The sequence below is a fragment of the Rhinolophus ferrumequinum genome, chromosome 21 (genome assembly GCF_004115265.2).
Source record: "Rhinolophus ferrumequinum isolate MPI-CBG mRhiFer1 chromosome 21, mRhiFer1_v1.p, whole genome shotgun sequence".
Taxonomy (NCBI): domain Eukaryota; kingdom Metazoa; phylum Chordata; class Mammalia; order Chiroptera; family Rhinolophidae; genus Rhinolophus; species Rhinolophus ferrumequinum.
In genome coordinates this window covers 38,222,719-38,249,619 of record NC_046304.1, presented here as the reverse complement: position 1 = coordinate 38,249,619, position 26,901 = coordinate 38,222,719, and the positions used below count along the sequence as shown (strand labels likewise).

Below are 26,901 nucleotides of genomic sequence, written 5' to 3'. Positions count from 1 at the left end.
GGTCCAGCCATTTCACTTCAAGCATCGTCAAGCTGATGAGGGCAGCAGGAAGAGGCTGGCTGCATCTCAGGGAGGAAGGGGGAGCTTTTCTCTTAAGCATAGGAGCAGGGGACACAGCTGCTTCCAGTGGCAGAGCGACCATGACAAAACATTCCCGGAGAGGAAGGCAGAGGCCAGTGGGATTGAAACCCAAAGGGAGTCACTTCAAGAATGCCAACGCAGACATTACTTGTAGTTCCTTTCAAAGCCATTCTCAGAGGTATTAGATCAGCAAAGTTAATGAAACAGAGACAGAGGTGACCGACATGGGAAGCAGTTAATGGAGATGAACTTTTTCAGACATGGGTTCACGAACTGGTTGGAAATGGCCAGTGAGATGCAGGGTACACGAGTGTCATGTGCGGCCCCCGGATGCAGCAGGGTCAGCAGAGTGATCACAAGGATGGGAAGAGAGAGCCCCAGATAAACACGAAGGCAAAGCAGCTCGTTTCTTACCACTTCGTCCTCGGTAGGCTTGAAAACACAAAGTTACACTTAGTAGGAAGCCACGCCACACGCAAGGTCACGAGTCACGAACACAAGGCTATTGATTGCTTCTTAGGGAGGACTGTTAATGTGAAATGGGTCTAACACGTTAGAGGCAGGCCTCCTCGGCACACACGGAAAGCAGATCAGCAGGATTTAGAGCAGTAAGACACGTATTTGTGAAAGGCACCCCAACCCTTGCAATTTTCTTTTTAAAAAAGTCATATGCACAGTGGAAGTGGTCAGTCAGACTGCAAAGTCCAGTCACCTGGGTCCTCAACTCCTATCTTATTTGCTTTTAAAAAGAATATCATGAATAGATGCGACTCATAAGTTCGGTTCAGAGGCTCTGTGGTATGAGTGGGCAGGCAAGGAGACTGCATTTTAAAAAATTGAGCTTGGAGGTAGTGGTGTAGGAAAAGTTTAGCTCGGCCTCACTACTTTTCACTCTCTCTGTAAACAGCAGACAGATGACACTTTTTAGAGGCAAATAAAATATCTGCAACAAGAGCACATCAGTGGGACAGGACTGCAAAAGCCCCAGTGGTTACAGTTCCAACGGGAACCACCCTTGGCAGGGGTAAGGGATGACGATGCAGTCCTCAGCGAGCTGTGTTTCTCGTCATAAGAGCTGGGAAGCTGGGGCTTACTCTGCCTCGGTACCCAAGAGAGCAGTTCGTGATTGAGATCTACATGCAACTCAGAATTTAAGAAGTCAAACCACAGAACACAACTGCTGCAGGCTCTGCAGGCAGCCCCTGGAGTTTAAGGCAGGGCCCCACTGCAAAAAGCTGTCGTGCCCTAAGAGGTCCAGAAGGCAAGCTAATCATTAGGATTAGTATTTTCATTTTTCTAGGAGAAGACTGGAGTGAGGGCTCCTATGTACACAAGACTAGGGCTGACCCGAGGTGGAAGGAAAGGAAGCCCATACCGCTGGATCTTACCTCTTCTGCATCTTCTGAATGGGTGGAGAGCTGGTCATGCTGAATAATCTCAGCATCCTCCTCTGTTGGTCCGTTGCCCACCCTGATCCCACCAAAGTTGAGAGTTCCCTACACAGATGAACAGAAAGAGTAGAATTTGCCTGGGCTTTAATATGGCATTCTGTGAGGTGGGGAAGGGTGATGGTTAGTGCATACAAACCTCAGAAAAGCATATGTTCTAACAACAAAAACAAAACCCACTGATCGAACAGCTAAGTGAACAGAAACCACTGTCCCCACCCCAACCACCACCACCCCTGCCCCGGCCCCAGCTATGTTTACACCTCATCCTGATCAGGGGAAATGTGCAGCCCTGCCACGAGCGCCGACCTTGCCTTGGTCAATGCTAACTGAGAATCCCGCTGGGATGAAAAGCTTAATACAACAGACTTGCCTAACAAGTGTAGCTCTATCTGTGAAGCCATCGATAGCCTAAGTTTTTCTGGGACAAAAGATTAGACTTTCTAAGAGGGAGGAGGGCCAAATGACATGGTGATTGTAACCGGTTTGATAAGCTTTCAACAGGAGCCCAAGAGTTCTAGCAACCTCTCCCAGAAATATACTGGGTCTCTCTCTGCTCGGGAACATAAGCTCAGGACTTCATAGGCCAGGGAAGGAAAAAAGGCTTAATGTACATTAGCTCGTGGCTAGAGAATATGGAGTTAAAATAAAAACAAGATTCCTTTCCTTCAGTGGAGGCTTCTGGAGTGTTCAAACAACTCTTTCACAGGCATGTGGGTAGATGCTGATGGGGTGTTTTGTTTTTTTTCCTCACTTCCTAGGCATAGTTTTCAGTAGGGTCTCCAGAACCAGAATATCTAAGTCAATCTGATTTGGAAAAGCTTGGGATTACTCAGGCAAAAGGACTCTTTGGGTACAAAAAACAGGCAGAACTGGGATTAAGTCTGACAGATGCCAATTAGTGCTAACGTGCCACAGAGTGAAAGGAGCTGAAGAAACAGCCCCTGGACCCACTTCATATGGTTTCTGTCCGAGGAGCCAAACAAGGTAAGAGCTGGAAGACTGTTCTCCTGCAAAAGGCCTTCTGGGCAAGCAGCACAAACAGCGTGTAAACAGGTTTGGTCAACTGCCCTGGGGTCCCCACTCACACCTTCATTTTTTACAGCTTACTGACCACCACGCCTCAGAGTTTGGGCAAATCCTCACGTCCTGGTTAGAGACCAGCTGTATCAGAATCACCTTGAAAGCTACATTTCATTAAATAGAGATTCCCGAATACCACCCCCAGAAAGTATAAATTTGGTAGGTCTGCGGTGGGGCCTAGGAAACCTGGGTTTAAAAAAAAAATTTCCCAAAGTACAAACTGTACAATCATTTTGATTGTCTACCAAAACTGAAAACGCATGCACACACACACACACACAAAATGCATGCACCCTTTGAGACTCAGCAATCCCACCCACTGCTGAGAATTTGCTTATGAAATTTTACCAAGATACGTGGAAAAGGATATTCCCTGCACTGTTATTTGTAATAGCAAAGAGCTGCAAACAACTAATACATTCATCAGGAAGAGAGTGATTACATAATTGTAGCACATCCAACAGAATGGTCTACGGAATGCTAGGCAACTATAAAGAGTATCACTATGAGACAATCTCTAAGATATACTAAATTTTTAAAAACCTAATAAAGCAAGGGGCAGAAGAGTGATATAATTTAACCATAATTCCTAATGTGTTTTAAATATATATTTCAAATATACATAGTCCATATATACACTTATATTAATAGTGACACATATGCTGACATATGCACAGAAACAATTTTAGGCAAAATTCTGTTACTCTTGATGAGAAGGGTATTACGGATAGGGAGGCTTTCGCTTTCAGTATTACTTGCATTTAAAAACACTTTATGAGTTTATTTGACAACATCTGCTGAGGAGTAAAATTTCAAATGCTCCTTTATTTCCTTTTCTAACCAAGTGCACCTACTGCTTTAATTTTATTTTTTAATGTCAGTAGGGAATTGTCGTGGTCATGGAGTATGGGCCATCCTTATTTCCGCTTCCACTTATCTGTTTTAATACCCTAAGAAACACATTGAAAGTTCATCAGGTGGTTCTGATGTGTAGGTAGACTCAGGAACCACTAACGCCCTGGGCCCCTCTAGATCAGGAAACATTACACCTGACCACCCTCAAAAGGCACAGTGAAAGGGCGACAAAGGGCACGGATGACAGGAGAGGACTCCAGCACATCCTACGATGGGTTAGAGTCGAAGAGGCGGGCTTCGGGTTTCAAGGCTCCTAAAGCAAAAGGCCTCTTCTGAAGAGTTCCCCAACCAGAAGATATAGTGCTGGGCAGACAGGTGAAACCTCCAGCTACACACTGATGACTGTCCTCGCAGAACATAGGGAGTTAGAGTTATAGGAAAGGGGATGAGACACACACATCAGCAGAAACAAGAAAAGAAAAATTAAACTGTGATACACGGTTTACAGACAACCAAGAGGACACAGAACAGAACAAAAACAAATCAGTGTTCATAGCCGCAGCCCTTTGGAGTCAAGAATCCAAGGCCCTTATAAAATAATTATCATCCTGATGCCGTCAGGCTGCTCTCCAGATGTTTGGCTGAAAAAAACCAGTGGGCTAAGAAGACCCTATGAATGTGCAGGTTTCCAGACTGGGGACTTTTAACTTGAATAGAATCAAAGAAGAGGATGTCAGATTTAAAAGCATCAAGATTGATACATGAGAAACACATCTTAAATACACCAAGACTAGCAGAAAGAAGAGCAATAAATGGAAAGAATGTCAATAAATGGATAGTATGTGCTTTAAGGGATTTTTAAAAAAAATTTCTCATAGGAAAGGAGAAAGTAAAGTCTTACTTGAAAATAATTTTGAGCAGCAACATTAAAATATCTTCTGATCCAAAATACCAGCCCTTTTAGACTAGTTCTAAAAGGATGACTATAGTAGTTTTCTTAGTTTAAAATCATCAGAAACACCTAATGAAGGAAATGGTTATCCATTTAAATATTTTGTTCTCTTTTAAAGGAGTCTGATGCTGCTAGAACACAGCAGTACATGAGTAATCACTAATGGTGAGACTTAAAAATCTTATAGATTTATTACCTAGAATAGATTGGATGATTTTGATATTAGGGCACTGTAAGATTTTGGTTAAGAGATGTTTTTAAAGACAAATATTGAAATGCTTAACATCCAAAGTGCTGATGCTGAATCATGAATTAGTATTGGAAGAAGGAAAGATCAAAGCAGAAGATGAGTTTGGTTATTACATCAGATGTACAGTACACACAAGACACACGGCAGAGTGGAGGTCTCACTGGAACAGCTAAGGACATGAGGGCTTTTGAGTCTCTCACAAAAAAGTAGCCATGTATAAGCTTCCACTGGAGAGTAAGTCACAGCTAAAATGGACCAAATGTCCAAGCACTAATCTGAAGCAGAACTTGAACGTGTTGGGAAATAATTCAAGAATCACAGAGATGTTCTTACTCCATGCTGAAAAATCATCCACTACATGGTCACAAAATACAGACACGAAAGTGGATGAGTCCAAGAGCTGCCATCTTGGATGAAGATGATGGGACTTGGAGAGGGTACCACTCCGCTTCCATAAACATGACTGTACTTACATATTTGAACAGAAACTTAGTAGACCAATGGCAAAGATGATATAAGAATCTACTCATAGGAGGTGAAAATCTTTTCTGTCATCTTCTGAATGAGTAACAAGGACATATTTCCCAAGAGCACACATGTCCCATGCTCTCAATATAGTTAAGAAGAATTCTGCTGCACTGTTTGCCACCTCTTTAAACAACATGTGATGGTTTGTTGGTTTCAGTTCACTCACTGTTGCAGCCGCTGCTGCCTCTAGTCCCTTTTGGCTCGGGGTTGGGCTGACTGGGGCCTCCACAGGTTGCCCTTCCTGATAGTGAATGGAAGAAAAGAGGAAGGGAGAAAGAAACAAAGAGGGAGGGAGTGAAGGGGGAGACGAATGGAGGGCACATGGACGGATGAAGATGGTCAGAAAAGGGAGAAGGAGGGTCTTGTAACTCAGCTGCTCTCTAACAGGAGTAACAATCTAACAGCTGTATGAGAGTCATGCAAAAAGATCTTTTGGGTTTTACCAGGCAGTGTAATAAGTAAGCATTACTGCATACCAGAAATGAACATTTGGCAACTGTGTGTGTGTGTGTGTGTGTGTGTGTGTGTGTGTGTTTAGAATTCATACACACACATATTAAGTAAACACAAGCATGTATGCTGCTTTTGAAAAAGAAAAAGAAAAAAATCAACATGCTTCAAACCAAATCTTTGCTCCGGATGTTTTGGTTGGTGAAAGTATCACGGGTCTTATTTTAAAAGAAAATGTCTCAGCATCAGCCCTGTGGTTGCCCAGGCAAACCACATGAGTGGGCTCAGCCAGCTGCAGCTCTTGCAGCCTTGCTTTGGCTGATGCTGCTTCTAGACAGGCCCAGACCTGGATTTTGCTGAGCACAGTGTGAGCAAATCATGACCAGGAAAGGTAAAAACTTATGACTTATTCTCTATACCCGAGCTAGCCAAAGCAGAATCCAGATGTCCAAGCAGCAAAAACATGTTTTTTTCTACTTCAGTAGGTCCAATGCTTACGTTGGGATATGACACAAATGCATTTTAAGAGTATATAGACTTATGCACAATTCATTAGGTCCAATGAGGAACTGCCTTGATCTTAAAAAAAATAAAAATAAAAAAATAAAATCTAGTAACTTTCAGCAATGGAAATACACCCACCAAATGCTTCCTCCTCAAATACTGATGGCGAAGGACCAGAGGTTTAAATAGCAGCATCCACGGTACACACAGTAGGGCAACCACTACCAGGAAACACTGAATTCCTTTCTGCAAATAAGGACAAGGCACATCACATTCAATCAAACATGCACTTTCCAACTTCAGCACAAATTTCCCTCCAAATAGTACTTTCTTACTGATCTGTGAATAATGCTACTCAGTTCCTCAAAAACATCAGATGTCATGGCAAAGCCCAGGAACTGTCCCATAGGACAAAGTTATTATTCTACCCTTTCTGGACAAGGAAATTACAGGAGACCCTCCCAAGTAAGAAGAATGGACTGAATTCAGATCTGGATGTATGGTCTGAAAACTAAATATTACAGAAATGGATTTTTAAAGGTTTTTTTAGGGTCACAGAAATAACTAACTTTCTGACCTAGGGTAACCACCTAAGACAGTCCACTTCTGGGTTGACGCACCTGTCCAGAATACAGCATCGAATTAGAGTCTGGGTAGGAAAAGAGGAACATGTTTATGAAATGGATCAGAAGGCTTGGCGCTTTCTTAGAGGTATGAGCATCATAGGCTGTCCACTTGTAAAAAATAAGGATGACCAAGTAGCCAAACAAAGAGGTCATGAAGATTATTTCAGGAATAAATCCAAAGTAGATATTCAGGGGCTTCTTGAAATAGCTAAAAAGGAAGAAAGGAAAAATGTCAAAGGTGACTAGACTCAGGGTCACCCCTACACCAAGTGGGGTGCTTACTAGATCTTCTCCTAACACTCCCTCAATTCTGTCCTTATCACTTTAAGAAGCAACAGCCAGAGCACTGGAGGCACAGAGACAAGCAGGACTAACCATGACTTTCAAATGTTTGGACCTTGAACAGCTCCAGTACCATCCCCACCATTCTCCCACGAGAATGAGATTGGAAAATCTAGTACATTCTGAGACCACAGTTTGTAATTTTATGTGCGTTACACATCAAGGTAAAAAAAAATAATAATAACTCATTTTGATGAAAATGACACAAGGTTTTCTCAAAGATCTTTACTACAAGTGTAAATTGTTAAGGGACTAATATTAAGTAAGCCTCATTTAAGAATATGCATCTTGTTTATAAAAGCACTTAACACAGAATGGGGTTCGGAGTTACTAATCCTTCCCCGAAGATGTCATGATTTCTTTAGGCAAAAGCATCATCTAAACTACACGCATTCTCGTAACAGACACAGAGTGACTCACGTATGGTTGAGAAGGCTCAGGCTGACTCCAAACATCATGTGGATAATGCCAAGGATAACGGACATCTTCATCTTAAAGGAGTTGAGGAAGGTCAGTTTATTGGTAGCAATGTTCCAAATCTGTCACAACCCAAGAAAACAAAAAGGTATTACAAAGAGGTCTCAAATGGAAAACTATTCACCTATTTTAAGAAATGGGTTGTTTTTAATTATGGAAAATTCTAAACATATACTTCAATAGAGAGAACAGTGTAACAAACTCCCACGTACCTATCACCCAGCTTCGACAGTTACATCCACTTACAACTCACAGTCAATCTCGTTTCAGCACATCCCAACCCACTCCCAACTTCCATGTTGTTTTGAAGCAAAGTCCAGATATCATACCATTTTACCTGTAAATATTTCAGTACAGATCTCTAAAAGGACTCATTTTAAAAACATGAGCACAATACTGTTATCACACCCCAAGGCATTAACAATGATTCTTTTAATAGGATGAAATATACAGTCGGCATTCAAATTTCCCTAATTGTGTTCAAATTTTTTTTAATAATTCATTTATTCAAATAAGGGTCCAGATAAGGTCTATACACTATGATTGTTAATATAGCCCCTAAGTCTCTACTCTATAGATTCTCCCTCCAGTTCTCCTTTTTTATTCCTTACAAAATGTTTGTTGAAGAAATTTGGTTGGTTGGTTATCTTGTAGATGTTCCCACAATTTGTTTTGCTGATTGCGTCCCTGTGGTGCTGTCATTCCATCTACTTAATAAACGTTAATTTCCTTAAGCTTTGTCCCCTAAGGCCCAGGCGCCTGTAATATTTTCCAGACAGTTTTTCTGCCTCCTCTTGGCCATCAGGTTACGTTTCTTAATTCATGCTTCTCCTAGTTTCCTGTGCCAAAACCAACCCTAACCCCCTGTCATCCCTAGGTTGAAGTGTAAACTCTGTAGACTGATAAGCCAGATCTCCAGGCTTTTTCTGAACTGATCTCTTCATGAAGAGCTCATCCTCAGAGACCTCCAACCTGAAAACTTATGACTGGTTCTCTCTTCCAACCCCAGTCTCACCTGAAAATCAGCTCTACAACTCCAACTGCCTGAGAGACATTTATACCTGGGAGTCCCACAGGCACCTCAAACTCTGTATCTACACTGTAAGCATCAAATAAAATGTCTGCCAGGAAAACTGTAACTACAGAACATTATGTAAATGTGAGATAGTATTTTTACTAGACTCCAACTACTTGAGGGCAGGAGCTATGTCTTAAAATTCTGTGTTTCACCCAACAGGACACTGTGCGTTGGAGACAATAAGGATTCAATAAACATTTGTTAAATAAATGCATATATAAAATGTTATTAAACCTCTCCAAACCTCAGTTTCCTTATCTGTACAATAGGAACAGCATTACCTACCTGATAGAATTGTGTGAAGATAAATCAGATATGCTGAGGACTCAGTACAGTGCCTGGTCCACAGTAAGCATTTCAGTAACACTAGCTTCTATAACAATTAAAATAATGAACTTTCATCTCTACGCTTTTGCACACATTTCTCACCTGTAACAATCTGAGATATTTTTTAAAGGCGAGATTAATTCCCATTTTTTGTAAGAAACCTTAATCTTTCCGGCTCATAATGATCTGTTTTTCCTCTAGAATTTTGTAATCCTTACTGTCTAAAGCTTATTCTGAAATTCCCCCCAAGCCCTTTTTAAGTGAGCAATACAAAAGATTTGATCACACTTTATCTGCCTAAATATTTGGGGAAAAAACAACAATTAAATTCTCTGATACGTTCTTGTAAGTATATAAAGAATGGAAATCTAAACCCACAGGAAAAAAGCTATTTCTGCTTTGTTAAAACAAACAAAAAATAAAAACCAAACTAAGTTAGATAAAATAAATTAAAGTGGGAAGGAGTCTTGAAAGTCACTCTTCCTAGAGTAAGTATTATTAGCTACCTCTGAAATAAGCAGCTCAGGAAAAATTATTTGGCTCCCTAAAAAACCTGGGTCTTTTATGGCTTTGAAGTATACTGGACAGATAGATACACCAAGGTTTTCCAAAAGTATGTCCACTAAAAACCAAACAACTATTTATTTTCACTTTAATTCTCTCACTTCAAGGTCACAGTCTAAACTTTTAGTATCAGACATATAGGAAAGAAGTGCTCTTACTGGATCGATGCCAAAAGGGTAGGGTCCACCAAAAACGCCAGGGACAGCTGGGTTCAACTGGAGCACAGGGTTCCCATGAAGTGTCTCCTCCCTACCATGTTAGGAGAAAAGTTGCATTTATTTTTTATCAACAGAGAGGAACTACTGGAGTCCAGAAACTGATCCCCAAAAGAGACAACTACAGCTATCTCGTCTCTTCAGTAAAAGAGGAGGGACAAGCATCTGAGGTGAGAAGGGAATGGAGATTAAACAAACCAAAAAAAAAATAAGAAAAATTAAACACATGTATACAACCAAGAAGGGAATTTGGGCAATCTGCTTTTAATGTACGGAAAGAATCAATGTGCCTAATTTACAGTTTCAGTTCCTTGATACTGCTGAACAAATCACAAAGCACTTCCCAAGCGGGAGCATAAGTAAGAGGAGACACTATATTCTTCTCAAACAGAGATACTGTCAGCCACCTCCTAAGAAGTTTTAGTTTACAGGCTGTCTGGAAAATCAGAGCTGAATATGAAAGGAATAAGCTTTGACTTTTAGCTTCTTTTGCGACTTACGTCCAATTATATATAGTGAACATCGGCCGTACGCTCCAGGATGACCCAAAGATATTAAGAGACTTGGAAAAGCAATCATTGTAGATGAGGCCAGTGTAGATGGAGAACACACCCATCAGAAGGATGATGTACCGGCCGCTGAACACAGTGCTAAACATCTGGGAACCAGAAGAAAGAAGTCAAGGAATGTACACGGCTGGAGGTCATATTGTGACTCTGTTACTTAGAATATACTAGAGCTTTCCTCACTCACCACTTTACTTCATCATGGGTCAGAGAGCTTGAAGTATGAAGCAAAATACAATGCTAACAAGAAATTCACTTTCATAGGCCTCTTTAGTATTAAAATGAATGTAACTTCTCTATAAATGTATGGATAAAACACTTCCAGATGATATTTTTCATAATGAATGCTTAGAAACTATAAAGTTTCAGTCTAATGCAGATGTCACTTAAACATTACCTCATTCTCATTCTTCTGGGATAGGATCCGGCTCTCCCTTAAGACCATCCATACAGCAAAAAGGGTCATCAAAATTCCATGGCCAAAGTCCCCAAACATCACAGCAAATAGGAAAGGGAAAGTGATGATGGTATATGGAGCTATAAAGAAACCAAAGGCTATCAGGTGGGTGCCAGACTTATCGGGGTGATCATTTCGTAAGGTATATAAATATCTAATCATTATGTTGTACACCTGAAAGTAATATAATAGTGTATGTCAACTGTAATTGAAAAATTTAAAAAAAGAAAAGAAACTCAAGGAGGAAGAAGACAAAGTACAGAAAACCATAACAACTCCTAACATGTCACATGACTATCCATACTCTACGATCAACATGAGATGACTTATTCCCACGCTGCTGGACAGATGGACTACCAGGGAAAATCTTCCCTGGCAGGACCAGCACAGCCTCACGAAGCAGCTCGGATGGCATCTGAGCTCCTGCTAGCATTTGAAACACAGGAAGTGAAAGTTTTATCTCTAGCCTTGGCAACAGTGTGGTTTGTTCTTTGATTCCTTTTTTCTAACCCCTGGGACACTGCTCCTGAGGCAGACCAGCTTTCTCCTCTTGTGCGACAACCCTTTCCCAGCTGAATGCAGTTACCAGATAAGTGGGAGAAAGCCCAGCTGAAATGAATTCTCAGACTCCTGACTTAATAATTAACTCTCCAAACAGAGGCGAAATCTTCCTCGTGCCTAAAATGGTCAATAATTGCTATACTTTCTCTGTTTAAGCTAGAACAGGGAAGCCATTTTAAAATGTCAGCTATTTTTGGAAAAAACTTTTTGCTTAAAGCAGTTCCTGCAAATGGCATGCACAAGAGAGCCAGGTATTTTATAGCTGTCAGGGCACAGAGAAGAATCCAATCCACTAACAATCCAATAGCATTTAAAATGAGGCATTAAAAGATAACAAACGAAAAATAAAACCTCTAAAGGGAAACGACTCAAGCTTTTTTACCTGGATTTATCTCTCGGTAAGTTCCAATCCCGTATGCATCTACTATGTTCTGAAAGCCGTATGTGAACTTATTTGTTTTGTTATAGGTTGGTGGAGTCTGGTTTGTCTGCATCCTGTTCAAGATGGAGGGTACGGTGGAACCACTGTGTTCCTGGGAAACAAGAAGCGCGTATACCAACATTAGGTCATCCTCCTGGAGGTGGTTACATAGGTGTACATATTTATCAGAACCCATAGAACTGTACACATAAAAGGTGTGCATTTTCTTTTATGTGAAATTGTATCTCAATCTTTCTCAGTGTTTGGGGAAACTGAAACTAGGTATAAAATTTACAATGAAAGATTTAAATTAAGTCTTGGGAAGAATATCCCTCCTGCGAAAAAAAATTTAATTCTAAGATGTGGAACCAAAGAAAACAGGAAAGCTCTTTCTCTGGAGGCATCTGCACCTGCCTTTCTAAGAGTGTCACTGTTCTTTCCTTCATTTATGGAAAAAGCAAAGTATATTCTCTGACTCTCCTCCTTCAACCACCTAAACTCCCTAATCTCTTGCAGTCTAGCTGAGCATGCTTATTCAAAGTGGCTGGCTAATCACCAGATCCAAAGGTCTTTTCTCCCACATGCAATCCACTGACTCTGGAAATCTTCCTCTTAGGTGTAAATATTTATTCCTTAGGCGTGCACTAACCATGCCTTTTCTGTCTCTTTACTGGCTTTTCCTCTCTGCCTATCCCTAAACACAGCAGGGCCCCTAAGGTCCTATCTTTAGCTTCCTTATTTTCTCTTTTGGAGGTTGCATTACCTTCCACTCTTGTGAATCCCATGTCTTACATTTTTGCTCTATCGAGAACCTGTCCCATTACCTGCTTGATATTTCCATGTGGATTTCTATCTGGCCCCTCGATGTGACTGAAACTGAACTTACCATCTTTCCCCTATCAATATGTTTTTCTTGTTGAACTTTTACTTCCATTAACGGAACCATTATTCTACCGGCCACCCAGCTTTAATGCCTCAGAAACATTTAAATTTTTTCTCCTTGTTTTTCTCCTGCATGTTGCTAGAAATCACATATACCTATAGATTCTTCCTAAAGAATGTCTCACAAATTCATCATTATTTTCTTTTCCTGTTGTCAAATCTTACCCTAAGGGTTATAACTTACTATTCTGTGTTTACAATAACTTCTTAACTGATTTCCCCGCATATAGACTCTCTCTACACCCCAGTCCAACCTGGATACTACCAACAGATTACTCCTTTAAAACTCCTTTTGATCATGTCCTTTCACTGCTAAATAACTTCCAATGCCTCTCTACTCCCTCTGGAATAAAATTTAAACCCTCTAACCTGGTATTTAGAAACCTTTCACAGGTAGGTTACAATCTCCCTAATCAGGTTTACCTCTTACTCTTTTGGCTCACCTATTATAATTCCTGTTCTTGCCCAACCATGCATGGTCGTATTATACTTCCTGCCTTTGTCCATATCGTTTTCTTCTCGTCATTGCTGGTCAACATCTTAGCCATTCTTCAAAGCTCCAATGCCACCTTCTTCTTGCAGCTCGTCTGATCATCTTAATTGGAAAAGCTAGCACTCTCTCTCTACACACATAAGCCACTCTTAGCACAGATGGCCTCATATGTTTGCATGTCAGCCTCTCCAAGTAAATTGTAAGATACTTTAGGGCTTATTTTTTCCATCTCTGCCTAGATCAGTGCCTTGAACAGAGCAGTAACGATAACTACAAAACAGGACTGCCAGGGTCATACTACAGAAGTAGTCTAATGGACAGAGTGGATCAGGAAATTGACATTCTGGTCATGGGCTACCCTGAAGAAACATGGGTATACGATCAAGTCATTTGATCTTTTTTGAACTGCAGTTTCCACATTGGGAAAATAAGGACAGATATATGAAATGTATTTTCAGGATACAAGATGAGTATATTAAAGAACTCTAAAAGTACAAATGCCATAAAAATGTTAATTAACATTACTGTAGATGGGAACCTCTTTTCCTGGCCGTAGGCTGCACTGCCAGCTGTGAGAGTACTCACCGTGCCCCTTCTGAGTGCAAACTGGATGGAGTCAAGGTCAGTGACAGGGCACCAGACCTCTGCAATCAGGCACTTCTGGGTCACGTCTATGTTGCACAGGTTCAGAGTGTGGTAGATGGCCTTCATCTTCCGCACTTTAATGAACCAGACGCGGATGTTCTTAGCAGCAGCCTGCAGAACCCTCTGGCGGTGATCCTCAGTTTGATTCAGAACCTGTGGGAGAGAAAGGAACAAGGGAGGGATACTTCTAACACCAATCTTAGATCTCAGGAAATGAAGGGCAAAGAGGCAAAGCTTTCTGAGAAGGGCTACTGGGGATCTGTTTTTTCTTCCTCTAACTAGAATGGCTTTTCTTTATTCTTTTTTTTTGCCGAATTATAAGAAATTTAGAGTTCTAGTTATTAACATTCAGTTTTGTTTAGCTTCAAGCGCAAGAGAAACCTGAGAAAATGTTTTTTAGCTCTTCTCTATATATTTAACCTTACCACCAAATCCACGTACACCAGACCACTGGCTTTTTACTTGGATCATTAAAGAGCGATGACTCTGCATGTGTGGCCTGTAAGTCAGACTCAAGGAAGTCAGCATCACAGGCCCAGGTGTTGACAAAGTAACACAGCCATACTTAAGAATAGAAGCTGCAGAATGCCCTGAACGTACACCAGCAGCAGGGTACGGTGGGAAAGCAGCAGTGCTGAACACCAGGGTCTGTCTGGGCCAAGAGGGACCCCACACAGGAGACAGAAGACACTGGGTCAGAAAGACCCAGAGACCTTAGAGGGAGTCCGACTGCCACATACCACTGTCTTCATTGGGCAGACGAGGCTTTATCTTCCTGTCCGGCTTCTTGGGGGAAAAGTATTTCAGCGCTGATCCTTTGGAAACCAGTACAGGTTTCTTTCAGAGGAATCATCCTGCCAAGACTAGAATGGGAGGAAGGAGCAGGGACACTTTACGTCCTACTGCCTTGTTTATTGCCAAATATTTAATATTTCAACAGCAGAAGAGGGTCTAAGCCAAAATTGGGCAAGCAAACCCACCACGCATACTTCTGCATGAGAATCTATTTTAAATCTCAACATTGCTTTGAAGAGGAAAATGCTATATACTGACCATGCTAGCATAAGTCTTCATCATAGCTGGCTCTTTCAAATCAGTTAAGAAAAAAAGTCGTAAGTACTCCCCGAGAAACCATCTTGGGCAAGAGAAGGTGACTTCCACAGAGAGGTTAACAACAATAACAAAAAAAGCCATGGCATGTTAGGGAAACTCTTAAATCACTTGAGAATAAAGGAACAAAGCTGCTTTCTCTTCTGGCTGTTGACAATTTCTATTAAAACTTCTGGAGGGATGCTAAATAAACTTACAAGCAATGTTCTATTTTCTCTTTCCCGGTACCCACTCCCACATCTCACTCCTTGGTATTTGATCCCTTTTTAAAGTTTTAGTTCACACAGCTGAACTGCACATGCTCTTTAAAAATCTACCCATAATCCTGGGAGGGGATAAGACAGTCCTAAAACCCACAACGTACTAATATGGCCTATCACCCACCAATAGTTTTCGTTAAACAGATAAGTATATCTCAAAGGAGCCGACAATAGGCCATGTTGGTGCGTTACATACAATGAGGGTTGGAGGGAAAGATGAGGAAAGCAGTTGAAATGGGGATTACAACAGCTCTCTGACAATTTTGCCACCGCTGGAACGAAATGCCTTTGGGATTGGTACGTTTATTAATGTTTCAAGGGGCAATCAGCACATTCTTTCCACAGGGAACAAAGCTCCACGGGCCACCCTTTTCCCTCCATGTACGGAGAAATCATGACTCCTTTCTTAGAACCCTGTGACAATCATGGTGTGTGTCAACCACATCCACTGCTGTTTGGTTAAAAGTCTAGCACAGTCTCTTCTTGGGTACAAGAGTCAGATCAGGACTCTGGCTAGACTCTGGTTAAGATCCCAAGTGATCCCAGGATACACACCAAGCTAAGGGTGGCTGCCTCTGGAGGCAGGGTGTGTGTGAGAGCGTGGGCTGACTTTCTTTACACATTCTTCAGTATTATTTGATTCTTTTTTCTTAACTACACATACTTTTAAAATTTATTATAAAAAAGAATCTGACTCATGAGGAGGGGAACTGAATACTCTAAACAACAATAATTTCAGATGCACAGCATTCCTGTCACGTTTGAGGATGATAAATGTTATTTTTAACAGTCATTCCCTGAAACGTTTCCCCAGCTGCCAAGGGAACACATTACCCGTGGACATTTCTTTTTTGGGTATTCCAAGCTACTGCAGGTGCCTAATAAACTGTTAGTATTTCAAGGAAAGGAAACTGTTCTCCTATTTCAGCATTTCAAAAACAAACTCCCACCAGCCCTCTGTGTACCATTTGAAGATCGTCGATCCTGGTATTAACTCCAGAAGCCATTTCCTTCCTCTCCTGGGGGGTCTCAGGACATGGATAGAGTGAGGCCCGGAACCTGGAATGTACAGACACAGCCTCAGGAACGTGGAAGTTTCCTAACCTATCCAATTTAAATAATCTCAGAAAGGAATATCACTGTACTAAAAAAACCAAAACAGAATTAGTTCACACTGATGCACTAATCAATAAAATAATTATTTATGGGAAGTGGTCTACAGAGAGAACAATAATATTTGGACTATCTTGACATTCTCGTGCTCCTAATGCCGAGATCGCCGGTTCGATTCCCACATGGGCCAGCGCGCTTCACCCTCTACAGCTAAGACTGTGAACAAAGGCTCTCCCTAGAGCTGGTGGGAGGTTGGTGTGTGCTGCTGTGGGCTACCAAGGACTGCTCACGAGCGGCCAACCTACAAACCAGTGACCGGCTGCCTCAGCCGGGCTTGAACTGGAGTGGGGCGGGGAGGCAGAAAAAGGGGGGAAAACCCACAAAAACAGTAATATGTGTTACATTGAAAAATGGCAGAGAAGAAAGATCTTATGGGCAAAATTTCAGAAAAGGTTAAGGGCTCGGTGCCTATGGCATACTGCTGGGTATGCAGACCCATTGTTCCAGAACAATGTAGCATTTATAAATCATGAGTCCTAATCACTTCTTTTCAAGGAAAGGAAATTGTGATTTTGATGGTGCTTTAAAAAAATGCCTTAAAAAATGAACGTAGGCCATTTCTAATCGTTTAAAATATCCCTAACATTATTAAAAGGCGTATTCATCATGTAAAGGCAGACTAATAGGGTTTGTGTTTCACTCTTCTATACTCTAAGGCTTAAGAGTTAGGCTGCATGACTGCATCCTCGGGGGAGGCATGTTTTTCTCACCCTTCACAGATTTTCTTGACTCTGTTCTTCAGCTGATCGCCTTGGAAGAAAATGATGAACACAGACTTGTGCACGTAGTCACCCTGGGCCCCAAACCAAAAGCCGAGACTTCAGACTTCTAATCCGGAAGAAAACGTCTTAAATAACTTACTTTCTTGGTGATACAAGAACAGGATTCCATTAAGAATATGGCAATCCCGTACTTGAACCACCATCCTCCATCCATTTCTTAAGCTCCACTACAAGAACATGTGCCCTATAATCACTAATCTCTGTTTGTTTTTAAACTCAACCAGGGTCCTTGACACAACTTAGCTCAATTGACCAATTCAATTTTAAATCTTAGGTTGCCTGATTGACGTAAGTACAGAGGAGAGGAAAGAGAAAGAAGCCATTCCTGTCTGTTTCCATGCTTAGAAATTCCCAGATGAAGGGAATTGGATAACTGTAAGGGACTGAGTAGCTGGGGAGGATACTGAAGTAGAATCTCATGATCCATGCTGATTTAGACCTTAGGGGGCAGGGCGGAAGGCAACCCATTCCAAATGCCACATTTACATCTGTAGTCTGATGCAAGAACTGGAAGGAAAGATCAGAAGAATAAGTTATGCTGGGTGTTAACTAGGATTGACTCTGGTTGCCTGTATTTTCTCATATTCCTATAGAGCTTTTATAATACGAAAACAAGCAAACAAAACTTTAGAAGGATAAAAGGGGCTGAAGAGTGAAGAAAATAAGGCTCAAGACTCTTAAATTCCTACATCCTCTAGAAATAACCTGGAGCACACTCTTGGTGCAGCTGCTCTGTTATAGCTATCTGGAACCCCCTTTCCTTGATTTGTTGATAAAATAGTTTCTGTTGCCCAGAAACCTGGCTAAATATTCCTGAGCACAGCTCCACCTTAGGTGTGACTACACACTGCAATGTCTCCTCAACCCAAGGACAGCCTTCGGTAAGACAGTAAAACTGCTCCTCTGGGTAAGGGGACTCACCTAAGTGTCACCAAGCTCCCACTCAATACGGAGGACAAAAGCCATATACTGTAACTGGATTATTTTTAGATGCATAACCCACCCACTCTGAGAGGTCTCAGAATTCAATCTCCCTTCTTAGGTAGAACAAAGAATACTAATTTAAGAAATCCAATAGATAATTTAGAACAGAAAAACGTACTTCAGGCTTCTAAATAATACTAATACAAAAGTGACATAGATTTTCTGCAGAACATTTAATCTTCTTTGCTTGTGGTCCCTGAAATCAGGACTCACCATACGCAATGTAAGTTTATGTTAAGAACTCTGTCCCATTACGTCAAACGCTAAGATGTCAAGCCAGTCCTACTTTCCAAAGCACTGGGTGGGGAAGCGCATCCTATCTTGCACAAAATGTATCTTTAAGTTTCTAAATCTCTCAACAAACAAGTAGACAAAAAAAACAAAACAAAAAAGCAAACACCTTACCAACCAACTAAAATTTCATCAACTTATAGAGATCACAATTTAGGAACTCTCTCTTTCTCCTTTTACATGGATAGTACCAAATTTGGAACCAGATGTCTTGCTTTAAGTTAATTTTCATAGAAAGTTAATTTTCTTTGTCTTGGTCCCAGAAAAGTAACAGAAAACATAAATCTAAAGGTTAAAATAACTGGAAAAAATATATTTACAATCAAAATAATACCTACACACAGGTAAAGCTTAAAAAGGTACATGTATGTATCATGTATACATCGTATGTACACATACAACAGAAGTTAAGAGGAAAAGAGAAGTCCTTCAAAATTCTCAGATCAAAGCAGGGGTGTATATAAGGGCTCCTCCTCTGTGGGAGGGTCAGAGTCAGGTGGCACCATGGTTACTGCTCTGAGCTCCCTTTACAGGACCTACTCCATGGGACACAATTTCCTTGTCTTACAGTCACAGGATCCTCCAGGGGGTTCTCGATTTCAGCCTGTCGCAGGAACACATTCCCCCGGCACACCCGCCAAAGCATGCGCTCAAAAGTCGGGATGCGCTCCCGGTTAATCACACCAGCCACGAAGCTGTGGGGAGAAGAGCCAGATTGGGAAATCTATTCCATGCCATGGGATGGAAGGCTTTGAGACAAAGAAAGAGAGAGGAGAGGGACAAACATGATACACAGGAGGCAATGCATTATGTCAAAAGGGCTGCTAAAATCTTATTCCTGGACCCAGAAGAGTTGACAGAACAACTCAGGAGTTGAATCCAAATAGACTTAGGAACACCTCTCACCAGGCTCAGAAGAGAGCACATTCTGGAAGCAAGTGAATGTCCCACCTTTTGCTCTTTTGAATAGCAAAAAAAAAACATGACCCCACAGAGCACTGAGAGTTGAAGGGGTACTTACCCAAGTCTTAAAGGCGTGCCTCTTCCCATCTCACTTGGCTCCAAGAGGGATGAGGACTCTTCCAACAGGTCTGGATCCGCCATCTGCTGATGATGCAATTCAGCCTGAATTCACAAATCAATTAATATCTAATGAAAATAGTTAGTGGCATGCAGGGAACGAGGAACCAGGAGATAAGTTCAGAAAATAAAGATGAAAAACAAACCACCAAAAGAGAAGACATACCCACAAAAAGAAAACAAGAAGAATAGGGAAAGAAAACAAAGGAAAGAAACAAAAGGCAAAGAAAGCATAATTGCCCCAGTAAAGCATCTGGGGAAATGGTTTAAGAAATAAGGCATTAAAAATAATAAATTAAAAAAAAATTAGATGATGGTGACATGTATAAATCTTACTTGGTGGAAGCCATTTTTTCTCCTATGTTTTCCTGAATAAGCCATAGAAGTACCAGGAAATATCTTTGCACGTGGCTAGAAGCTGAAGTGTTTCTTCCTTTCAAGCAAAACAAGGCAGCTCTGCAGATACTCTCAACATCAAATTTCCAGGCAGCTACAAACTAGAATTTTCCCTGTGTGAGAACATGATAGATGGAGACTCTCTTTCCAAGGAACAAAAGGCATTGTCACTGTCTTGAATACAGTGTGTGATCTGGAGAAAGGGAGAAGGGGCATCTCCAGATATCTAGGTTTTCTGTGCTCTTAAAAATGCAGAATATGAGAACTTTCAGCATGGCCACTGTATTAGATGCTGCAGACCCTGGGATTTAAAGAGTACTTCTTTCTCCAAAAGGAGAAGCAGCACAATAGCTGGGCAGGCCTGAGCCTCCACCACATCAACAAAGGGAAGAAAAAGGGAAAACATACCTGAATGTCCCGGTTTCTAGGACATTCAGAAATATTAAAAAGTTCATGCAGGCCTTACAGTTAAGGGATGCTTGAGAACACAGCTTAATCCAACAACCTAAATCAAGAAGTAGAGAGTAACAACTAGTAAGCCAGTATAGAGTGTGTGGGCTAGTTTCATTGTTTAGATTTAAAATGATTTCCACCATGCCAGTTTATACAATGAAATGAAGGAGAGGGACCTTCTCAGATATAGGTCTATATTTCCCAGCCTCTCTATACGCAACATATCCTACCACCTTTCACTCCCATCAGGAAAAAGCTGGCCTAAAAAATAAAGGCCAATCGACTTCCCTACTGTCTGATCTCCCCAACTTTAATATCCATGCACTACTTGTTTGATCAAAGATTAGAAGTAAGCCAGCATAATCTTCTTTGGCAAAAGCAAAACTAAACAAACAAACAAACATCAGGAAAATTTTTCTGCATCACTTTCATTCCAAATTTCAATTTGATTCTAGTCCCGTCAATCCCAGTATCAAAACAAGTCACGTGGGAACCTCAAGTCATAAGACCATATACATAAGTCTGAAGGCCTAAAAAAGTGAAAGCAATTGTTTCGAGAAGTAAATTCTAAAAGCAGGATCAACTTTGATTCAGAAAAAAGGGGAAAGGCAGGTAGTGGGCATGCCAGAAGGGCAGAGAAATACTGTCATGAGGTTTGGAAAAGCTTAAGATGAGGTAAGGTGGGGTCACTGGTTATCTCTTGCAGTCAAATGGAAGTTTACGGGGCTCTTTTTGTTTTTACTTCAAGTCAAATCAGCTGACTGTAAGCCACAGGCAACTTGTTTTGAGAATCCAGATGACAACCACACTTGACTTTGCTCTTGGGATATCCCTTGGCAACAACCAGTGAAACTGACTGCTATTCACAAGACTCCTGCTTACTTCTCTTCATGGTTCAAAAGACCTGGTTTAAGTAAACCCTAAAGATCATACTCAGCAAATATATGTGCTCTAAAGGGGACAACTGATGGAACAGCAATTAGACTACTCCAAAGACTATATCTGGGACTTTCTGGGTATTAAAAAAAAAAATTAAAATTAAATTATAACTTGCAATGATATTCTAATTAATAATTCCACTACTTCATACTTAAGAATCCTATGTCTTAGAACAGTTAAAATTTTTTAAATAAAGTAATTGTGCCTGATGGGAAACTAGGATGACTGGACCACTAACTGAGGACCTTTAAATCAGTCTCTAAAACCATGTCATCGAGCATCTAAATCCTAATCTGGGTTGTCTAGTGACAATAAAAGCACTTCCAATGTTCCTCTAAATTACTTGCTATGCCCTCTGGTTTACTCCTTCCCCCAGTCAGAATACTGAAACCATGCCTTGAAAAAGGAAGTCGCAGAACTTTGGCAGTTCTATTTCTACACTTACAAGTAAGTATAAGCAGCACGTCCAGTTTAAGCTACGTTAATTACCAAGAGCAAACACTTTTACTTCCATCTATGTTAAGAAAGATGTTACATCTCATCACCTAATGCGTTCACCCAAGCCCCAAAGGAAATGGCAGATGGAAAAGAAAAGTAAAGAAAGCAGATGGAAAACTCAGAAGGAAAGGAAGGCAGGGACTGCATGCCATTAACCATTACTTTTCCAGTCTTCTTTACGTTCTCATGTGTTATGGTGCTTATGGTAAAAGATGCAGAGAAATCTCTCCAGCTCTTACAGTTCTTCATTAGAAAGAAGACTGAGAAAAGGATAATCATTAACAAGTCATTTTAAATACTCTGGATAAGAAATGGCTAAGTCGAATTTGTAATCATCTTAAATCATGAGAATATTCAGCATGTGTTTACCTTTCCCCTTCTACATACCTCACCAATCATAACCCCTATATTAAAAGATGGACAGAATCATACTCTGATTTAGCCATTTTCTGCTAACTCATTATTACAAATTATTGATCATATTTCCCAAAAAGAAGGGTTTGAAATTGATAGTGTTTGAGGCAATTTACCTTATAATTTCAGGCATGGAAGAAAAATCTCATGAAGAACCTATGTTTCTGAGGTTTGAGGGTCCCAAGTTTCCTTATCTTTTTCATTCTTTAAAGCGTGCCCTCGCATGAGACATGCTTACTCTGTGAGGTCTCCTGTCATGGCAGCGACACCTGAGGCTGCTGTTCTGTAACAGCAGGGCAAGGGCTCCTGAAAAGGACCTGGCTGAGGCGAGCTAGTGGCACTGGCCGTGCACTTCGAGAGAAAAGGCAGAGTGGTGCTCGACAGATCTCCTGCACTGTGGGGAGGGTGCTAGGAATGCAGGGGACTGATGACGAAAGCAGCGGAAGTACTGCTCACAGCCGAGGCCTGGTACTCAAAAGTACTTCCAGAGATTAAAAAAAAAAATGTTTTGCATGAGTAGGAACTCACCATGGACTGGGCATGAAGACGTAAGAGCGAGCCTTCTCAACGTGAGCATTCCATGTTTAGACTTATTAATCACGAAGAAAATTCCTAAATCTATAACTTACAATTTTAAATTCTTATATTATCTTTTCAAGTGGTTCCTCTGCTTTAATTTTTACTATTTTTCTAAATTATAACATTAAGTTTAAATAACTATTTCCATTAAGGGAGTCCATTTGTCAGTTTTTACTCAGAATTTCAGAATGAGCTCGACTAGGAAACCTATTCCCATCCTTACACTCAGGAAGTTATGAAAGACATTTTCATACATTTCAGCAATATCCCAGAAGAAAAGGGAGAGTGGGAGCAAAAGAATTAAGCCCCCAAATGATGCTAAAAGTAGCTGAGCTTTGCTCCTGAGGCCAGATTTTCATTGGATCTGTGGGCAGCAGCTTGGACATTCAGTAAAGCACAGGTGTGTGTGCACATGGAGGCATTGTGCCCGGGGAGGTTTCCTGATATGACTAAGGGACACATTCCTTGAGCATAGGAACCCTGTCCTACGCATCTTATGTCTCACAAAGAGTAGGTGTTCACCCAATGCTCAGTGGATTAATGAAGATAAATACAATAATGTTTACGCAGTGAGCACACTGGAATTTTTGTTCATTAAAACCATATGGCGGAGTGGCTGGTTAGCTCAGTTGGTTAGAGTGTGGTGCTGATGACACCAAGGTGGCTGGTTTAATCCCCGCATGGGCCACTGTGAGCTGCGCCCTCCTTAAAAAACAAACAAACAAACAAAAAACCATATGGCATAAGTGGCCATGCCTGTTGCAAAAGACCTGAAGCACTTGGAGAGAGTTAATCACACTGTGCCACACCCTCTAGTATGATGATATGGGAACTGGTAAGAGGAGTTACCATCAGTCTCAACATTCTCCACTCAGTGAGCAAGCTGAATATTCACATGGCACCTCCCTTTATATGTAGCCAGATTCTGATTCTTGGGAGGACTAGGCAATTAAATTCATAAGCGCATTTCCCCTTTCCCTCGCCCCAGCAGATCTTTTTAATTTACATGGATTCTCTGAGTCAAATCCTTAGTTATTGAGGAATGTATCACATTTCCAGCTGACTTTCTCTAGCCCAGTGTTCTCAAACTAGGGTGCCTCTATTTTTTATAAAGCTTTGCCACAATTTCTTCTCTTTTGTGGGGCAAAGGCAATAAAGATCTTTATAGGAAGGCACACTGAACACTGGCTAGAACAATCTAACCTGGTGGTAAAGACATCTGTAAAAAAGTTACCTATATTTTAGGCCAAAAAAAGCATGCCTAGGCTGAAAGCTAAGACTCCTCCCCAGATTTAATTAGGAGAAGGAAGCCTTCTGAAAGCCTTGCTCCAAATCCCTTCCATGGGGTCACCTTAGCAAGCTGCCGACTCACAACTTTGTCACCTACATTTTTAACTCAGGAACTTATTAACAGTTGAGGTTATGTGAAAATCTAGAAATTCCAAACAGACATCCTACCAATATTTCCATATAACATTAAAAAAAAAAAAACTTACAAAAATTAAAGTGTGACATGTGCTACCTGAAGTAGTTAAAAATGTGCTCAAAGGTTGATAAGAAAACACAGAAAATAAAATTACAATTTGAGGACAAAAGGTTTGGAGATTAAACCTTAGTTATAATTTCACATATTACCAATGTTTCTTGCTGTTTCAACTTTAACCTTAAACATTTACTTACCTTAAAGTATAATGTAAAAATTTCAACTATGTTTCTACAATTACTTTAGGGTTCCTTTCCCCATCTTGAGATGAAAAATTGCAGAAAACACAAAAATATATAAAACTATGGCTGGCTGTGTACTGCATGAAAAATGGAACATAACTGGACATTTCTTCAACTAAAACAGGATGTGAAATGGTACTGCTTTCAAATTAGCAAATTAAAATAATTACTGGAATAAAAATATGGCCCACTGGTACAGGTGGATTTATCAGCTGCTCAAATACTAAAAGAAACAATAGTCTGACCTCATCAAAAAACTGCTGAGTTTTGCGAAGTATAAATTTTAATTCAGTCAGTTCCAGGAAGTTTCTCTTCAGAGCTTCCTGGTTTGTGTTGATTTCCTTCAGTTCATTTTCAATCTTTTCAAAATTGGCCTGCCAAAAAAAAAAAAAAAAAAAATCAAATTCTTAACTCAAACTAAGCTCAATGTGCTGGCTCTGAAAGACAGATGAATTCATCCATCCCACAGAACTCTTGCCATCCTAACAGGTCAAAGCTATCTTACACCTACCCTGCAGATCTGTGGTTTTGCCAGGGCAATTTTCTTCATGAAAAATTTTGCTTAAAATTGTCTTTCTTTGTCTATAGATTCTATTAAACACTTGATTGAATTTCTCAGGGGACTTCATATGGATAAAATAAATATTGAAAAGTTGATTGGCTATTCATTTATTTAGTCTATGAGATTAATAAATTACTAGAGGAACTGACATTAATCCAATAAGGTTTCAATAATTTATTTAGTGGCATGGGATATTATATCAGACACTGTTCCATACCATAAAAAACGGACTTTAATGCCATCCACAAGAAACTTGTAATCAATAAATAGTGCTGACAAAGACAGCAAGAATCACTCTACCCTCCACCCATCCAGAAATTTCTGCATTTAAGTAGAAAGAAATTATCTGGCTTCCTTAGAACTGTTTACCTCTAAGTCGATCATGTCCCGGGGGAAGGGCACCTCTGGATTTTCGCCGGTGTCCATTATTGGGATATTAGCTTTTCTTATCTCCTTCTCAACAAATCCTAAAAAGACAGAATCAAAACATTCATGTATATCACATGTCTGGAATTGCCAATATTTGAGGAAAAAATAGTAAGACCCCGAACCTGGCGAAAAAGAGCTTCATTCTACGAAAGATACTTTTGTACAAAAGAAACAGAACATGTAAGTCCTTTTTTCTCTACATTCCTCTTCCTCCTGCCCCACACTCTCTGAAGCACAGCTACCTCAGAGAGGGTCATCATCCCACTACTGTCCTCTTTCCCTCTTCTCATCTTCAATCGGGTCCTCATCTACTTCGGCTCTCCACCCCAGGTGACTGCTACCCCAGATTCCTCTGGGGTATGATGGTTCTGGCCACAGGTACTGCTGGCAGAGCAGGGCTACAGAAGAGCCAATTCAATAGTAAACTTGACAACTGACCCACTAGTGAGACAACTCCAGATCAAAAATTTCATTATATTTGAAAACAATCAGGTCAGCTTAAGTGAAACAAAACAAACAAAAAGCAAGAGGAGGAATAAGGCTCCAAAATACCAGAAGAAGAGTGTTTCAGGTGACAACTACTGACTTTTTTTTTTTTTTAGGAGGGGGACCAAATTCGCTTATCAGCTAACTGAAAGCTGGCATAGTACAGTAGTAAGATCTTAGATTTTAGAGCAGACAGAACAACCCAGATTCAAATACTGATTCCATCACAACCACTTACATTCTTGGGCAAGTCACTTAACCTCTCTGATCTTTGGTTTCCTCATTTGTTAAATGAGGTTAATACCCATCTTGAAGGAATATTGTGGGAAATGAATGAAATATATTAATACCCTAACTCTCAATAGGTCCGTAATAAACGTTAGTTTCTTCCCCCATAAATAGCTCAGATTAAAAAGTGGCTATGTTGACATCTGATATGGATGGTGGCTGGATCCTCTCTCTCAGAACCCTATAATGTAGTACTGCTACAAAACCATTCCCACAAAAAACAAATGAGTGTTTTCAGCTCACAGCTTTGTCATCTTAAACAAGGTTTCCATTAAGCCCGAACACCACAAAATCTACCTGTACACAGTAAATTTATCTTAACATCAAGATCACAAGATTTTCCTCCTTTTCTTTTCTCCTGTAATATTTCCTTCCTTTATTAAGACGAAGAGAGTCTCTAATTTAGAGAAATGACTCATTTTAGGAATATCATGCAAGACCAAAATGCACATACGAAGCTTTCGATCCATTTCTTCACATCTTCTAACTTCATTTACAAATTTCCGCTGGAAAACATTCACATCTGGATTTAACTGCAAAACAAGAACACAATATCAAATATTAAAACACTGCACCTATTGCTTCTG

The 26,901-nt window shown here is 40.5% G+C and overlaps 1 protein-coding gene across 8 annotated transcripts in view; it reads right to left on the bottom strand.

Moving 5' to 3' along the window:
- The window catches only part of ATP6V0A1 (ATPase H+ transporting V0 subunit a1), a 52,155-nt gene that overhangs the window by 12,251 nt on the left and 13,003 nt on the right, over positions 1-26,901 (bottom strand). For 2 of the 8 annotated variants that reach the window (XM_033089773.1, XM_033089774.1), the window contains exons 3-20: positions 26,769-26,847; positions 25,481-25,578; positions 24,795-24,923; positions 19,487-19,590; positions 19,034-19,160; positions 17,119-17,201; positions 16,201-16,294; positions 13,806-14,018; positions 11,747-11,897; positions 10,744-10,883; positions 10,281-10,438; positions 9,724-9,814; positions 7,540-7,658; positions 6,772-6,985; positions 6,290-6,397; positions 5,364-5,438; positions 1,470-1,577; positions 496-513 (exon numbers count right to left, since the gene is read on the bottom strand). In XM_033089773.1, the coding sequence (XP_032945664.1) occupies positions 496-513; positions 1,470-1,577; positions 5,364-5,438; positions 6,290-6,397; positions 6,772-6,985; positions 7,540-7,658; positions 9,724-9,814; positions 10,281-10,438; positions 10,744-10,883; positions 11,747-11,897; positions 13,806-14,018; positions 16,201-16,294; positions 17,119-17,201; positions 19,034-19,160; positions 19,487-19,590; positions 24,795-24,923; positions 25,481-25,578; positions 26,769-26,847 (2,109 nt within the window). The remainder of the gene's footprint in view (positions 1-495; positions 514-1,469; positions 1,578-5,363; positions 5,439-6,289; positions 6,398-6,771; positions 6,986-7,539; positions 7,659-9,723; positions 9,815-10,280; positions 10,439-10,743; positions 10,884-11,746; positions 11,898-13,805; positions 14,019-16,200; positions 16,295-17,118; positions 17,202-19,033; positions 19,161-19,486; positions 19,591-24,794; positions 24,924-25,480; positions 25,579-26,768; positions 26,848-26,901) is intronic. The other 6 variants (XM_033089776.1, XM_033089775.1, XM_033089777.1 and 3 more) reach the window with 6 other exon arrangements.